The 18,365-nt window shown below is 41.6% G+C and overlaps 1 protein-coding gene across 3 annotated transcripts in view; it reads right to left on the minus strand.

The window, feature by feature from the left end:
- Positions 1–18,365, minus strand: part of GDPD5 (glycerophosphodiester phosphodiesterase domain containing 5) — a 362,801-nt gene that overhangs the window by 22,608 nt on the left and 321,828 nt on the right. Inside the window, exons 12-15 of one of the 3 annotated variants that reach the window (XM_075592695.1) lie at positions 17,098–17,255; positions 11,327–11,474; positions 9,972–10,054; positions 2,542–2,556 (exon numbers count right to left, since the gene is read on the minus strand). In XM_075592695.1, the coding sequence (XP_075448810.1) occupies positions 2,542–2,556; positions 9,972–10,054; positions 11,327–11,474; positions 17,098–17,255 (404 nt within the window). Of the gene's footprint in view, positions 1–2,541; positions 2,557–9,971; positions 10,055–11,326; positions 11,475–14,277; positions 14,370–17,097; positions 17,256–18,365 lie in introns of those variants that run through there. The other 2 variants (XR_012800052.1, XM_075592696.1) reach the window with 2 other exon arrangements.

Below are 18,365 nucleotides of genomic sequence, written 5' to 3' on the forward strand. Positions count from 1 at the left end.
GTTGCCCTTTAAGGGTTATTGAAACATTGTAAGGAATGCCAATTCGGTAAAAAAGTTGGGGACAAATATTTTATTCTGCCCGCTACGTGGTCCTGACATTTTTAGTGGCACTGGGTCACTATTTAGTTAGGCATCACTCATGTCATTAAAAAAAATGATATAACGTGTACAAAGAGATGTCCAAAACATTCCAACAGTTGAATACTGTAGCTAGCGCTTTTTAATGGAACTTGCACTAGAAATATTAGCTTATTGTTCCACTGGGAGTATTCAAACACAAGAAGAAGAAAAAAAAATCGATTGGAAACCATGCTTCACTAGTTCCTCACTTGCACTATACAGTGATCAGCTTGACAGCCAGACGGAAGTGTCTGCAATGGTCGAGGAGAAACAGTTTTCTGTGAAAATAGGTCAGATTGTCTAAAGTAATTTTTGCATCCTTTACCAAAAATAGAACAATTACTTTTGTTGAGGAACACAAGGTGGCAGGTCAGTCAAATTAATACCCACAACTATCTATACTGTATGCTCTCGAATGCAGACTTTTGTTTTGTTACTGTTAGAGATTAAATTGACAATAGCTGCTAACCCATCACACCAAAGGAGATCTGCAATGTATGATAGAGTCCGGTAAACCAGCCACGCACTGCTAATTACCCAACCCTATTGGAAAAATGGTCTGGGTTTATCTTTAAAGAAAACAACACCTTTTTTTAAATCCCAATGTACAGTATATTGATTGAGCTCTCCTGCAAAACAATAAATAATGAAACACTAAACAGCCATTGAGACATATGAATGGGGTGACATCTCCCTATGCCTGTTTGCCTCATGTAAAATAGCTGTGCATTAGGCATCTATTTTATGCAAAGTGGAGGGTGTCCAAGCGACGTTGTATAGAACACACCCAAAATAAACAAGCTTCCGCCAAGGAAGCTGCAGTAAGGGAATAGACTAAATAATTAAGAACTGATTAGCATCGGGTTATGTGCGTAATGTCCCATATATGCACTGGTATATCATGAGCAGCTGCATATAATAGTATTAATTCTGTATTACATTACAATTCCCTGCTTGCAAGCTACTCTTGTACTGCAGACATGTCAACTCACTCGTTGTCTGGGAGTCAGTCTGACTGAGGGTTACATAGACTTCAGAAGATACTGTTTCGTCTTGAACTCCTAAAAATCACAGATTTTGGCTTTTGACGGTTGACATCTCTAGTATTGACACTGGACAACTGTTAATAAAAGATTGTACTTCATACTGTAGGAAGCTGCATATATAAGCGCTACTTAAGAATAAAATAACAATGCCAATATACTACAAGTGTTCAAATGTCATGCTCAGCCAGTAAGCCCCTCCATCTAGCATGTTATAGAGTTATATAGACTGTTCATAGAACAGCGTTCATGCACATGCACATGTACAGTAGCAGATCATTCCTCAGTGTGGCCTAAGCAGCCTGTCTGTCCTGAATATATGATGGGCTTTAACCATGGACAGTGTGCAGTAAAAGCTTTACTGCAGCAATAGGATCGGGTGACAGCTTCAAAACATGCATGAACCAAACAACCCGCAAAAGGACGCATGGTCCATGGTTCCTAAGCAACTAAAAAATTACAGCTGCCTATATCTGCACACATTTAAAAAGAGGTGCGCCTCATGTATGGTGTTGCTGGAAACTTGCATGTCTGATTAGCTGTCCCTTTCGGGACCAAGATTATGCGTTTTCTGCAGAAACGGGAAGAGAGAACAGACAAAGAGACTGACAAAAAAAAACACAGAAAGAGAAGACAGGCAGATAAAGAGAAATGACAGACCAATGAGCAAAGACAAAAAGAGAGAGAGTCGGAGACAAGAAAGCAGACGCCAAAACATATTTTTGCTGGTGATTTAGTTAATCCTGTTGATGGCACCAATGGTTTACGTCAGAGGTTCTCAACTCCTGTCCTCAAGACCCCCCACCAACAGTTCAGGTTTTCAGGATATCCCGGCTTCAGCACAGGTGGCTCAATCAGTGTCTGTCTTTGACTGAGCCACCTGTGCTCAAGCAGGGATACCTTGTTAACCGGACCTGTTGGGGGTCTTGAGAAGCCCTGGTTTCCGTGAAAGTGATTCATTTGTTGGATTTACGGTGTTCTTCACTTTCTACAGTCATACGTTACCCTCTAGATCACATAAGGTGTGTGAAAGCAAGTCTCTGAGCACATAAAACAGACTAACATTCATATTTCAAAACGGTCGTATGTGGAGAAAAATAATGTGGCTACAAATATCTGTTCAACAGGACTCATGCTTTCATATACAGTATATGAAGTAACTTCCCCAAATCTTAACCCGTTCCATGCCAGAGAAATCTATATCACAATGCGTAGGAATTTACAGGTGTCTGCAAAAGGTTTTCATGGATATAGTGCTCTGTAGAAGTAGTTATATCTGTTGGACTGCATCATGCCGCCCATCTTCCTCCACTCTCGGAGAGAAGAGGACGAGTCAGGCTCAGGTGTGGTGGTGTAAGGAGCTATACAACAAAATTACCTGATCAAGTGATAGCTGTAAAATGCCAGTATGCAGCAGAAAGAGAGAGGAGGAACATGCAAAGTCAGAGCAATAAGAAAATATACACACGGCAAGAATGCAAAGAGATTAGTTAAGTCATCACATTCAAAACGCCCCCCTGTAAGTGAGAAGCAGGTGTGAAGTCCTTCTTAAGCTCTCGGACCTTAGGTGAAGTCTTCAAGGGACCTTGAAAGTGATGACTGGCAGGTCCCTCCAACAGCATCAGGGTAAATAAGCAATACATCCAACAAAATGGCACAGGGACAAAATGATAGGTTCTTGAATGACTTGTTGAGCAGAGTACTCTCATTTATTTAATCTATCAGAGAAGGACAGCCATTATATACACTTCTGATTTTCCACAATAGTCCCAGCAGCTACTTTAAATAAGTGAGTATCGTGGCACACAACCTGCAGATGTCTTTAATCTAACACCCCGATATCTTCTAATAGTATGTAGGTTAAGGGGGGGTAGCGAGATCTGCCCCTGCCATTCACAAGACTGAGTGTGAGAGCTATTTACCCACGGGTTTGCAATTCATCTAAAGTTATTGACTCACTGGCACAAAAGCCATGTGCCCTAGTTTAACATTTCAATAAAAACCATTAAAAGCTCCTTAAGCCATTTCAGCAGTTATGAGTTCAATCATTATTACATCAATAGATACAGAGCTGTTGATGTATCACCTCTCGACACTCAATATAATTACTGGTCGGAAAAATACAAGCTACAAACAGATTGAATCTGAATGCTGCCGCTCACAGAGAGGGATTTAAATTACAGTATTATAATCCTGACTATCCAAAGGCTCCGGGTTACACTATTTGCAGTAGGTCAGCCCACAGGCTACATCACCAGGTTGTGAGTGATCATTGGAATATATGATTAAAATTAATGCATAAAACCCCTCTTTGCACTGAGCATATATTATTCCTTTGGAAAAGGTGTTATTTCAGACAGTATTTCTCTACTTGTATTGTCACTTATAGTTGCTTTACCTGGATTAGTTCTTGTAATCTAGCACACTGACTTTTATTCCATTCATTCATATGACCTCTATTAAAAGGAAATCCAAGTACATTTATAGAACATTGAACAGAACACTCCAAAAACGGGAAGCGATCGTTTAACTGGATCTTTACATGAACGTTCATCCCAATGCAAGACCCATGTTACAGCTAATATTGCGGTTTATATAGATGTAGTCAGGGTTATTTTAACCTCTGTCGCGTTATGTTGGGAGATGTGACTGCTGGGCACAATCTCTCTCTCTCTCTCTCTCTCTCTGGAAGCCACCAGAGAAAATTATGTTGTAAAACTGTATTTGTACTGCACCAGTTACTTCCCCAGGTTTGCCTCGTATTCCGCGCAAACCTCACGGGCCTCCCGATGTCGATGGAACCGAATGAAATAAAAGGATATGGATAAAAAAGAATTAAAATCTCAGTGTATTAGATACACATGTGGGGGATGGGGGAAGAGGGGGGGGGGAAAGGGGGAGGGGGGTGAGGGCAGGGGGTGGGAGCAAGGAGGAGGATAATGCTGAGGGGTTGATAATTGGTTTTCCACTTTAACTAATCAAAGAATACATAAAATTATGGATTCAGTGACTCACACGGGCTTGTGTGGTGTCTCTCCCTCAACGCTGACTGTAGTGGATTTATTACAGACTCATATGCTGGAGTCTCAATATACATAAAACTCACACGGCCTGATGTGAGTCCTTGTCCTCAGAGGGTGATGTCCTGTATGGATGGTGTCTGGGTTGTCTCAGCAGAATTATCCCCCGATGGGTGTAGTGTGTGAGTGTCTCCTCTCCCCGTTTCCCAGATGACCAAAAGGAGTGTATGCCAACAAGGGTTAACAACAATAAAAAAGGTCTTTAATGGGTATACAGTGGAGACATAAGCATATGAAATGCAAACATGTGGTGAACCATAAAAAGTATAGAACAATCTATGACAAAATGAAATAAATTATACTAAGACACAATGGAATAAAATAAGACACAATGAAATAAAATGAAATAAAGCAAACACAAGGACTACACTCACACTTGAAGTCAAATAAAATGGCCCAGCCTCAGCCGCTCGGTACACTCCTGCACGGTCTCCTCCTCCGTTCTTGTTCCCACTGGCGCGTCCGGCAGCGGAACCAGAAGAGGGGATCTGCACCGGATGTCCTGTAGTGTGCTGGGTCCCTCTCTCAATGAGCTCCGGCAGGGAACAACATGTTTCGCAATAAGCTTCGTACCTGACGAAGTTTGTGTTTGCTTTATTTCATTTTATTTCATTGTGTCTTAGTATAATTTATTTCATTTTGTCATAGATTGTTCTATACTTTTTATGGTTCACCACATGTTTGCATTTCATATGCTTATGTCTCCACTGTATACCCATTAAAGACCTTTTTTATTGTTGTTAACCCTTGTTGGCATACACTCCTTTTGGTCATCTGGGAAACGGGGAGAGGAGACACTCACACACTACACCCATCGGGGGATAATTCTGCTGAGACAACCCAGACACCATCCATACAGGACATCACCCTCTGAGGACAAGGACTCACATCAGGCCGTGTGAGTTTTATGTATATTGAGACTCCAGCATATGAGTCTGTAATAAATCCACTACAGTCAGCGTTGAGGGAGAGACACCACACAAGCCCGTGTGAGTCACTGAATCCATAATTTTATGTATTCTTTGATTAGTTAAAGTGGAAAACCAATTATCAACCCCTCCAGCATTATCCTCCTCCTTGCTCCCACCCCCTGCCCTCACCCCCCTCACCCCCCTCCCCCTCTTCCCCCATCCCCCACATGTGTATCTAATACACTGAGATTTTAATTCTTTTTTATCCATATCCTTTTATTTCATTCGGTTCCATCGACATCGGGAGGCCCGTGAGGTTTGCGCTGACTATCTTCACACCACAACTGCCACGCTAAGAAGGAGACGGGATTCCCTTCTCCGAAGTCAAGCAGCAACCAGGAAATCAAAAAAGGGCCAGTATATATTTTTATATACTCTTTTACACTTCGTACACAATCACATATCTATATTCCAATTTATTTGAATAGCTTAGGCGTTGCAGCACTTTCTCCGCCACAAATCCTAGGGAGCGCCCCAGTTCAAACAACCTCCTTGCCTCGTATTCCCCCTACCTGCCCACTGCTCCCCAGGCAGGTAATGTAACCATGTGCCAGTAATATGTTCCCTTTGCCTTGGAACAGGGCACTAAGGTTTCTTCTCTTTGTAGAAAAGTGTGCTCAGCCGCATGGAAAAAAAACTATTTTAGACCAATATCTCTGGCCCTATTCTTACTACAGACTTGCCCTTTGCTGTCCACACTCTCCCAGTGTGTCCTCTCGAAGGCCCAGTGTACCCGGCCTGAATCATGTTCCAGACGCTTGTAATGTACTCCCCATATTTGTACTGTATGCCTGTAATGTTATTTCTATGATTGTAATGCATTTCCCCTGCCTGTGGCGTATTCTCTATGCCGGTAATGCATTCCCATGTGCCCTGCAGTTACCCATGTGTCCCCAGGATGCATCGGGAGTCCCCATGTTAGGTCTGTATTATAGTGCCGGCGTGACAGTCTGGCACACTCCTGCAGCCCCAGCGATTGGTGGTTATCCCTGCAGGAGATTGGGGAGGCGCCTTTACCATATCACCAGCCTTAGAAATAGGATTTGCCCATGTTTGGGCATATCACTTGGGCCTTTCCGGGCCATGTGTAAAACCTTTCATACTTGGGAACCTGGGCGGGTGTGAAAGCCTTTGTGTCACCCAGCCTGCTCAACATCCTGCTAATTAAGACAGGGTATAACTGCCCTTTGTCCCAGGGCTCCTCTCTCTGCTCCCCGAGTTCCTGTAACTCAGTCCTGTGTCCAGTGTGACCGGGTTACCTGTGTATATATACAGCCTGTTTCAAAGCTGTGCTTACATGCGCAAATAAACATGTTTTGTTCCGGTACAAAGAGGACTCCAGGAGGTAAGCAAGCTATGGCTGCGCCTTGCACCTAGTGAGATTAGGTGTTCCCCATTGTCCCAGAGTACTGTATCATTGTGCATGTATGTTATGTGTGATTTTACTGTCCACTCCAGCTAAATAAACTCTGGTTTGTTAAACCTGCATTCTGTCTGGGGATTCAAAGATTCTCGGAAGTCCGATCAACCCTGATCATGACAGTGATATTCTGTGTTATCATTATCATTGAATCCTAGGGAAACGATGTGATATTCTGCATTATAACACAATATTCTGTGTTATCAGTAAGCAAGGTAAAGTTGGCTACGTCCATATATCAAAATCTCCCAGCCAGACAACTAGTGCAAAAACAGAACTAGACATATCAAACAAAACAAACCTATTGCTTCCAACTAAATATTTTCATTTGCTAAATCTGTTGATCTTGTTCTGCAGCTAGGAGACTTTGTGTGGACAATTCAGGATATAGCTCAAAGGTTGAATTTATCTTCATGCGGATTGAACCCCCTGCAGTGATACTCCTCCGGCACTGGGACAGCCGTGGTCCATCGGAGGCGAGAACAGTAAGTCTAGCTACATCTGTATGCCTGGGATACAAACAGATATAACAGTGGGTATGAAAGCATTGTTCACAGGCTATTGAGACTGCCCAACTTTTCATTTGTAAGGTGCCATATTTTGAGACTCTGAAAGGCTGAATTTCAAGGGCGAGAATCCCTCTGATTAAAGAGTTGGTGGCATTAAAATGCTGAATTCAAAGAAAAAAAAAATGTTCTTGTATGAGTAATGCACCTTCATGTGTAATGCCAATACAGAATGATAAGTTATATTCAAATAACACCGGCATCATTCTTGAGACCCAAGAATACCAACCAGCCTGTACTTTTGCAACAGTTTCATGCAACGGTTGTGTCGTTTCATTCTTTTAATTGCGGAACATGCAGAAATATATAGTGTGTTTATTATATCCAACAGGTTCAGATTCTGAATTGAATCAAATCAAGCGAGTATTGTTTCTCAGCAGCTGCAGACTGGACACCCTCCCTTCCGTGTATGAAAACAGAGTTAATTATCTCCCCTCAGCGCACTTGACTAAGATTGGTTGGTTGCTTGGATGGTTGAGGCAGGCATTTTTAAAGCAGGATCTGCCAACGCAGTTCAAGACCTATTCAAATATTGTAAAACAAAAAGGGAAATGTCAAAAGGTTGTTCAAGTGGAAGATGCTGTAGGATACTGAAGAACAGCAGAGACACAAAATATCCGGAGTGACTTCTCTTTAAGCTCCATTCCACGTTCTAGGAGATTACATTTGAGAAAAAGTAGCAATATTCACACACAGAGCAGACTTCATAAAGAATCCGTTTCCATTCACTGTTATGCACATGCAAAGTGCATCAAAATAAGGATGTTCTTGGGTATTAAAATGTTCAGCAGCTTCCCTGTGGGGGCAATGTCTTCCGTGTCAGGTGTTCAATCAAAGTTCACTGTACAGAAAGTTGCCCACCCTCAGCAGAGAAAGGAGACTATTGTTGAGGGGAGTACTGCCGTATTGGAGACATCTCATACAAAGGATAACATTACTAACCGTTCAGCTCTTCGGTGCATTGCTCTGGTGATTATGTGTGTTGGCTGTTATGAAAGCTGTTTGCCAGACAGATACCGGCTCTGACAAGACTTGTCCTCTGAAAAAGGTCAAAGATTTTGAACTGTGATCAAGCAAATTAAAAGTGTTTAAAAAAGTGTGTCTGCTCCCATACTCCTTCCTACTCTACTACCCCCCCCCCCCCCACACTCCCCATGCTCCCTTCTTTCCCTCTCTTTTTCAGGAGTCTGTTACCCGGGACCACTGAGTGACCCGAGAGGTCGACCAAACACTCGGGTGGGTTATCAGTGCCCCCTCCCACCCCATCTTATTCCCCTCTGTCAATAAAAAGTAAAAAATCAAATGTTATGGTATTGTGTAACCACTATCCTATATTGTTTATTATTTAATGTATCAATACCTAATAAAAATGTTTGTGGGGAAAAAGGAAAAAAAAAAAAAAGTGTCTGCAATGTTAGTCGGTCAAAAAAAAACCACTGGTCTTGCTTGCATCCTGTAAAAGGTTTCATCCTCTGCAGCTTGTCCGGGAATCACCGATCCTTCATTTTTTGTGTGAAGGCTTTGACGTATACTATTACCAATATGACCTTCAGAATAAGTACAGGTCCCTATCAGTCTCCCAGAAGGCAGATTGCACTCCGCAATGTACAAGTTCAAACACCCAATCGTTGTTACAAATAAACAGTGCCATTGACATTTCGATGACTCGTGAAAATATTTAAACATACTGTAATGCATGGATCACCTAATGAATGATCAGTAGCCCACTTCGCTAATCAATATTTCATTGTTGCCTTAACATTATACAGGATGTTCTTTCCTATGAACATCACGTGATTTTGACAGATCCCATCATTTTCTGCACATCAATTTCATCCATTGTCATTACTTGAAAAGCCACCATTTAAATGTTACAAAATCTCCTTCGTTCCAAGCTGTATTCTGGGTCCTTAGTGCAATACAGTATTGTGTCTGTTTGTACCATTATCCCAGCAGTTCATTAATAAAAGTTAAGTAAAAGAAAATGTTACGTTCAGTAAGTTCAAATTGCCAAATGACTCGCCCTATTCAGGTAATGATTATAAAGTTAAAAAATAAAAAAACTTTAAGATTCAAGACTCTTTACGATAATCGACACACAGTATAGACCCATATTTACAATGCAGATTTATGCTATAACTTGAATGGGCTTCAAGTTATCTTATGGCATAGCACCACTTAGCGAATATGGGCCATAAAGAAGTGGACACAAACGTCATCCACAATACAACATGGGTTCCTTTAAAACTACTGGCGATGTAAACTTGATATGCAAAGTTATACATTTAGAAATATTAAATCCACCCCTCTGTGTAATAACACACATATTGTGCGGTCCCCTTTGCCATTAAGTGGGGCTGCTTCCCCTGATGAAGCTGTGTTTGCCATTTTCTTCACTGTGGCGTTTCATGAATAAAACCATTACAATTAGTATATAAACATCAAGACAAAGAGGTACTGTATACAGGCAAAAGACTAACGTTGGAAACCAGGTTCTCGCCTCCTATTCCAATACATTTTCTTCCACTATTATACCTCTCCATAAATAAAGACGATGGTTGGCTAGACAAACTTGGACGGTAGTCTTCATATAAAATTAGATCAATCAAGATACTGCATTTATTAGATCTTAAGAAGAGATATCTAGCATACAGTACAGTATGTCAAAGCTCCTTAATGCCTCTTTTGAAGACACAAACAAGCAAAATGACCCGACTTGACAGTTTAATGCACTAAAAATAAGGTTACAGAATAAAAATAGAAGTACTTACTTCTGCAGTATAAACACTCCTACAATTACAGTGAAAGAAATGACATCTGATGTTATCCAAATGAGAGAATATTCATCTGGAGGCTGAAATATATGGATAACATGGTCAAGCAAATACATAGCATGTTAACTAAACAGCTCTATCTGTAGAACGTTTTCTCCACAGCTTGGACTACAAACTTGCTTACTGTATGTCACTATATGTCACTTATAGAGTGCTGTACATAGCATTCAACACATTCCGGGACTCATCCACATCTCAGCCACATGTTTAAGTAGTCAATCAAATAAAAATGAACGTGGCTCACATTGATGAAGTAGTGCATCTTCATAACACACCTGCCCGCACAGCTTAGGAAACATGGCCCTGTACATCCCATCCAAGTAAATGGACTGGAAGGGGTATTCTTGCTCTGGAAGGCGTCTTATGGAGAAAACACTACTTGGTAAACATGGACCATTTCTTATGGCCGGAAGGTGTCTTCCAGTATGGATGGTGTCCTATACAGTAGCACTTCTTAATAAACTTAGTACACTTTCTTTCTTTTTTATTAGTGTGTCCATTATAAAGTCAACGAAACCATCACCCAAATCCTCATAAAATGTAGATTTTTGTTAATGGTGCACAAAAGGACTACTGCCCCCCCCCCCCCCATGCATAAATATGTATATATTCAATTAAATCCCGTCACGGACAGAGGGACCTGAGCATTTCTGAAACAAATGATTGTGAATGATATATGGAGGACGATTTATTTTGCAGTTTTAAGATTATGTTGCTAGGTGGAGCTCTCTCTTCAGAAGTGGAAAGGATTGCTCCATTGTGGAAATGGTATTACTCGGATTAGCAGATATAAAAGGTAATAAATGTATAAATCAAGAGACAAAAAGCCCCAGTGCTACTTCCAATATGGCTAATTATATAGTTAAATCCTTCTCCATTTATCTTTTCATAAGTGAGAGTCATTTAATTCATTCTTTAGCCAAAGCATTTTAACTTGCAAATCAAGCCAAGTGTCCACTTTCATGCAAGACCTAACACTACCTGCAAAAGCTCTCCTAACCTCTTATGGAGGGACAGCGTTCTTAATAGAATGGTCATTCACAGGTGCATAATAACACCTGTCAATTAAATGTATAGACTATTACTGTATATACACTGGATGCAATCTCATGGGATAACGTTTAGTACATATAAAGGTAATTGGGCTAAATGGTACTGAACCATAAATAGCATTATCCATATTGTGAAACAATACTGCTGGGATCTAATGCAAAATGTTAATTGTGTGCTGGTAATTATGCAGTTCAGCCAAACTACTTTAAATGCTATTCTTCAGATGTAGCATTGCTTACCATTAACCAGATGGGAAAAGGCACCTTGCTAAGGATATGAGAGGCATCCGAAGTGACAGAATGAACTCCAGCACACCACAATACTGAGTAAAGCCAGGGCTGATTTACGGTGTATGTGTTGATGCTCAGATTGCCTGCTGTGTATTCCCTGCCAAGTTAAAACAAATTACTGTCAAACACAAGACACGCAGAATGATACGTTGTAAGAAACCTGCGCACGTAGGGCCTCAAAAAGTGATACAGGAGTAGGGACTTATTGGTAACAGTATTCCGTATTGTATGCACAAGAACAATATGGAGTAGATCATAAAATTAATACATTTAAACAGTCGTCCTTAACCAATATTCTGTTTCTTATTTATATTGGTTACATGTTCTTGTAACATACTACAGTACACACAAACATATTGATTTTATTACAGTAGGTCATATTCTCCTGCTAAACTCAACACTCCCCTCACCACATCTTGGCTCTGACTTGCCACAACATTCATGATTCTCTTCTGCTCTTTGAGAAAATGTGGTATTTGCATATTACATAGCATATAAGAGAATGGTAAAGTTCCCTATATACGGAACACTTCCACCAGTGTATGAGCAGCTCCCCATATACTACCGTCAGTTTTCAAATAAAGACATTTGCTTACGATATTGCCATCTTTTTTTAGTCCCTCCATGGCAATGGAAGTGAGTGGGAGAGGCAACTCCTCCAGCTTAGAATAAGACAGGTATTGGCCCAGGCATACAAAACGTATCCTCTCCATCAAGGACGGTTATCTATTCTAACAACGCTGAAGCAACAAAATAGAATGAAACAACAAAATAAAATAAAACATAGTAAGGGAGGAAAATATGTTTACAGTAGGTTTCCATGGAGGAAAAGTAAACAAAATATTGCAAAACAAATGTCTATTTCTTCTCGGTTCTCCCCACCCCCATGGCAATGGAACAGGATTACTCCCATATTGACAATTTAAGAAGGGGGAGGGACAAGAAAGAGGTAACCAACTAGACAGAATAGTTAGGAATGGGAACCTAGCTAGGGGTCATTGAGGTAGCGTGGAGGGGGGGGGGGAGTGGTAGTTTGGCAAGTAGGAAGGCACCCATATTAAACACAGAAAATACTACATTTACAGTGATTTACCAAATAAGTAAACATGGGAAGGATGTTGATCCAGGGTAAAATCTGATTGCCATATTGGAGTCAGGACGAAATGTATTTTCCCCCTTATGAGACATAATTGGATGATGTTTTACTGGGTTTTATGTTTGCCTTCCACTGGATCAAAATACTGTAAATACCAATATAGGATAAGTATCTGTCTAAATTTCGCATAGGCTGAACTTGATGGACATATCTTTTTTCCAACCTCGTCTCCTATGTAACTATGTAACGTACAACTGCCTGTAAAACTCGGATGCAAAGACTGTGGAGTCTTGAAGATCCAATTTATAGTGTTTGCTGAATGTACAGTTTGCTAATTTATTCTGGGAACACATCACTTTGGCCCTTACAGAATGAGCTCTGGCCATGAAGTAGACTGCACAGTTTTCATGAAGGCCTCAGAAATAACATTTGTAATCCACTTTGAGATGGATGAGACTGATGCTGCCTGATCCCGCCTAAACCCTGATTTCCGCTGTTCAGCCCATGCTGAAATTATTCCATAATATGGGCAATCTGCATATTTTCTTCTGAGATATGGTGTGATTTACACAATTGAAAAATATCCTCTATTTCCTATAAAAGATTGGAGACGCCATTGGTTTTGTGGCTAGGAGAATGGTATCAGGAATAGTTTGAGCAATGACTTCTGCGCCATCTCTATGCCATAAAGTGAAAGATCTTCGGACTTCAGTGAAAGATGGAAGCCTGATGCAGATGACGCTTAAACACTGCCTGTCTTTCCTCTCCCTGCTAGCTGTAGGCTATGACAGGTTAAGTCTGTGGGCTTGTGACCCCCCTTCATGCTCCTCTATGATGGACAGAAGATGGTGACTCATGGCCTGTGTAAGCCTATAAAGGGATAGGTATAGACCATGAGCCCGCCCCTTCTGCTTCCTGATTAGGGTGGTGCCAAATGTATTCAGTCCTGCTCTGGATGAGGAACAGAGCAGTAGGGCTATGAGCCGCGTGATGTGTGCCCACTTCCAGTCCCTGGGGCTGGGGGAACATTTGATCATACCACCAAGATGCCCTATAATATCTGGGGTAAGCATCATCGAGAGGCCTGGAGCCTCTGAGACCCTGCACCGCTGTGAAGAAGATCTGCAGTGAATGCCTAAGAAAGACCCTTCATTATCATACTCCTGTCTGCGTGTCAGTCCCCGGGCAGGAGGTAAGAAACATGCAATAGTGGGGCCTGATCACCGAACACCCTGGAGCCCACTACTGCTGGAGGCACTAAGCACCCTGAGAAGAGCTCACAGAAGAACCTAAGCCTGTCCTGATCTCCCACAATAGCAGATCAGCTCAGCTCTCCTGACCCTAACAGATACTTGCACCACACACAGGTAGCAGAAGCTGTGCATCTCCCACTGGGGAAGGAGGGGGGGGGAGGGAAAACAGTGCTACATTGAGATTATGCTATCGAGAAATGGATTCGATTTTAAAAAATGCCTTCAGTGCCAATTGAGAGTTATAGGAATTGCCTCTGTCGTGTCTGATCTTTCCGAGTACATCCTGGATCAATAAAATTGGTGGAAAGGTACTTAAAAGGAAGGCGAGTCTGAGACGCAGATGTTTCTCAAAGTTGATTTTGTCTTATTTAAGCCTCAGCTAACATGATTAACAGTACAGCTTTGTCCTTGTGTGATGAAGACAAACAACCTGGTCTAGACAACAAATCTCTCTAAAAGCACCACTACATATACCCACTTGTTATTAAAAAGAAGGGAACCCCTCATACCCCCCACCCCCAAAAAAAACAGTATCCCTACTTCGTACTCACGCATATTGCATTTTTCCTGCACCCTAGTTTTATCTTCTATCAGCACTTCCTGGTTATTCTCTCTCACATTAGGGTGCTGGGTGGTCTTGTTCCTATGTTATCAGATGTTGGGTTAGTCAAGGTAATCGTGTGGCAAACCATCTTTATCTTCAGGCAAAGTCTATTATCCATAGACCGTGTGCAACTCTTGCATGTTCCATGCAGCTGTATTTGCCTATAGTTACCTTGATGAGATATGTTGCTTATCTTCTTCAAACTAACCCTGTACTGCATGGAAACATGAACCCATCCATTGCTGGTTCATGACTGCACAGTCTTATCCAGTGGAGGATTTCCCATTAGGCCTGGGACGGCAAAAATGTCCGCCTCCATATGCAGATGCCGCGCTCCCTGGCCTATCGTTCCTGATGGGAAGACATATGTGGCAGCCGCCTCCTTGCTGCCACCCCCCTCCTCCTTCTTCTGAATTTCAGCGTCAAATGACACAGCGGACATCACACGGCATCTCGCCATGGCAATGTCAAATTATTTCGCGTTACAAGGACAATGAGACACTGTGACGTCCATGGCGTCATTTGACGTTGCGATTCGGAAGGAGGAGGAGGGCTGCAGCAAGGAGGCGGCCGCCATATGTAAGTGCATAGGTGCGGCGGATCTTCAAATCCACCGCTGGTCTTATCATACTACTCAGTCTCTCTCTTATGAGGGTCTTACAGTCCAACAGAACTGTATAGACGTGACAAAACATCCACAGAATGGAATAAGCATCCAGGTAAATTGCTTCATAGTCTTTCAACCTTGGATATTATGTTGCCACCTTGTGAGTTTCTGCCAAATCTCTGATGTTCACTTCTAGCTACCACCAAAGATCCACCAGGACTTCAAAAACTTGGTGTTTAAGGACCATTATAGTGGTTTTACTGGTTTCCTCTGATATATGCTGGTCATTTATGCCTCTCAAGTTGCTGAAATCCCTGCGAAATTAGTTTACACCCAACTGAATAAATATGAAACCATTTCCATGGAGCTTCTCATGCCTATGTGTTTGTGAGGCAAGTCATTGCTGCATAGCTGTCCGAATGAACTCCTATGTGAATGCCTCAAGCCCCTTGTATGTATGTATGTATGTATGTATGTATGTATGTATGTCTTTTATTTATATAGCGCCATTAATGTACATAGCGCTTCACAGCAGTAATACACGTGACAGTCATATAAATAACAAATAATACAAATAATACGTAATGAGAAAAAGTGCTTCAGACATAAAAGTGACACTTAGGAAAAGGAGTCCCTGCCCCGAAGATCTCATAATCTAATTGGTAAGTAGGAAGAATGTACAGAGACATTAGGAAGGTGTTCTGGTAAGTGCATCTGCAAGGGGTCAAGGTCGATGTAAGAGGTGTAAAGTATCAGCCACAGAGCTACTCGTATGCTTGGAGAATATGAGGTGTGTTAAGATGAGTCTTAAAGATGGATACAGAGGGTATTAGTCGGATATTGAGGGGAAAGGCATTCCAGAGGTGCGGGGCAGTCAGTGAGAAAGGTTTAAGGCAGGAGAGGGCTTTAGACACAAAAGGGGTAGAGAGAAGACATCCTTGATCAGAATGCAAAAGTCGGGATGGTGCATAGCGAGAAATTAGGGCTGAGATGTAAGGAGGGGCAGAAGAGTGTAAAGCTTTAAAAGTGAAGAGGAGAATTGAGTGTGTGATCTGGGATTTGATAGGAAGCCAGGAGAGCGATTTCAGCAGGGGAGACGCAGAGATGGCTCTTAGTTCCAGAACGTTTATTGATTGTATGGTTCATTTCACCAAGTTTTCCTTAGCAAACTGGTCATGACAGTGGGGTCCCCATCTGAGAAGACTGGAATCTGCTTCCAGTTGAGACCACAAAGGATTTTGCTCTAGATCGATTTATTGGCTTGATCCAACCAAGTACAACCTTTTCTTGTTCTTGATAACATTCTTATTTTCGGCAACTTGCCCCAAGCTCAAATTACAAAATTAGCAAACGTTTCTCTGTAGCTTTTCTCTAAAGTGGAACCCGCCCCAGGGAATCACTCCTACTGTCTAGATCAAGGTGCTAAGAACAAGAGGTGATCCTAAAAATGCTTACAAAATAAAGCCTGGTCGATATGGTTAAACTATATGAAAATAAAATAAATATAAATAACATATGAAAGCACAAAAAAGTACACAAACAGTGAATATTAAAAAATAAATTAAAATATGCAAATTAATTCTTAGTTTTCTAATGGTTCAATTGACGTAAGAAGGCTCTAAATAAAACAATACCCGTTCAGTCCCAAATCCATATTAGAATACTTGTTTTTATCTCTCGCTTGTTAACAGCAGAGCTCCCATCTCCTTGGTCGCTGGCAAAGTCAATCTCAAAAGAAGAAATCTCATGCATCGCTGCAGTCACGTAGAGTACAAATTCAGTGAGTAATTTTACCTTACAACAGGGGTGCTCAAGAGCCGTCCCCATAAGTTACCAACAGACCAGGTTTTTAGGGCAAAACATGCCTACATTGGCCTTGTGATAAGTAATCTGGGCTAATTGTGTTAGAGAAATCTTGAAAGTCTCAGCCCATGGGTGGCAAACTCCAGTCCTCAAGGGCCACCAACAGGCCAGGTATTGGGGGTATCCCTGTTTCAGCAGAGATGCCTCAACTACCTGGCATGTTGGTGGCTCTTGAGAACTTGAGTTGGCCACCCCTGTCTTAGCCTGTTGCTGGTCCTTGAGGACGGAGTAGGGACCATCATTGTTTTACAAGACGACACGCACAAGACAAATAGAGTTATAGTTGATGTACTGTACCTGATGTCTTCACTGTTGATCTCTGTGTACCTCAGGTTTAATATGGTGATGCCTCTCTCTCTCAGGTACTTCACATCTCTCTTGACGTTAGAGGTCTGCAGAAAGCCTGGTGCCATTTGCCGTACCAGCCGGCTCTCATAGTTGGTAAGCCACATCACCTGCGGGGATAACATTGGTAAATGCTTTACAATGTGTAGCCCAACACAAGACCAAATGTAACTAATGAGAGTGATACAGTATGCTTAACGAGGCATTTCCACTTAGGTTTTCTTTTACTTAAAACATGTATCAATGTAATTGGCTTCCTAAGAAAGGCAGTTGCCCCGAAGACACCAAATCACAAATCCACAACTGGATCTCTCATAGAAATGATAAAATTAGCCGTGATGAGGGCCGCTATACAGAAGTTTCAGCCCTTGTGATGTTCTGAGAACATCCAGAGGCAATGAAGGGATTAGAGTTACATTTTCACCTATTGGTGAACATGGCGATCCTATCTGGTAATGGTCTTTCCTCTTTGGCTAACGATGGTAGAATAATTAGCTTAAAATAAAAAAAAAAATTAAAAAAAATAAAGTATGACCAATTTTCCTGTGTGCATATACAACATTGTATATCTAGGGGTTTAAGGTAAAGATAGCAAAAACACTCAAAGATGTGGTTATAATAGCGACAGTGAAAGTAAAAGAAATTATAAAAAAATAAAACAAAAGTTACAAGTTAATTAGTGGTTAAAGAGAGTGCACACTTCCAGGGCCACAACAGTCTCTTTCTCAGGCAAATTTGTACAACTGAAGCTGAAGTAGCATACCATATTCATGCAAGAATGACATCCAGGTAAGTCAAGTGGATATACAGATGTTGATTAGTGCGTTACACAAAGTAACATGAAAATAGTAAATTGGTCAGGACATAGGAGAAGGGTGTGATAAGGGTGTGGGCTAAGGGGTTAGTGTAACACAGGAATTAAAAATAGGAAAGACCAGATCCTGCTGCTTCCTATTCCGGGTCATTGTGTTCAGTGGTGATTTTGGTAATTGGACCACTCCTGTAGTCCTCCGGTTTACTCCTTCAGTGTATCAAAATAAAATGTATCCGCCCCTTTGAGACAGATGTGTAGCATCTCTAGGGTCAGCTAACTTTGTAAGTTTGCAGTGTTTTGCAAATGTACACATTTTTCTACAGTTCTTCCAGGGACACACAAGGTTACTCTTGCTTCGCTGCAAGAAAACGGCCCAGGTGAAGATCTGACCCTTTGTGTACCCTGA

The sequence above is a fragment of the Ascaphus truei genome, chromosome 3, assembly GCF_040206685.1.
Source record: "Ascaphus truei isolate aAscTru1 chromosome 3, aAscTru1.hap1, whole genome shotgun sequence".
NCBI lineage: Eukaryota > Metazoa > Chordata > Amphibia > Anura > Ascaphidae > Ascaphus > Ascaphus truei.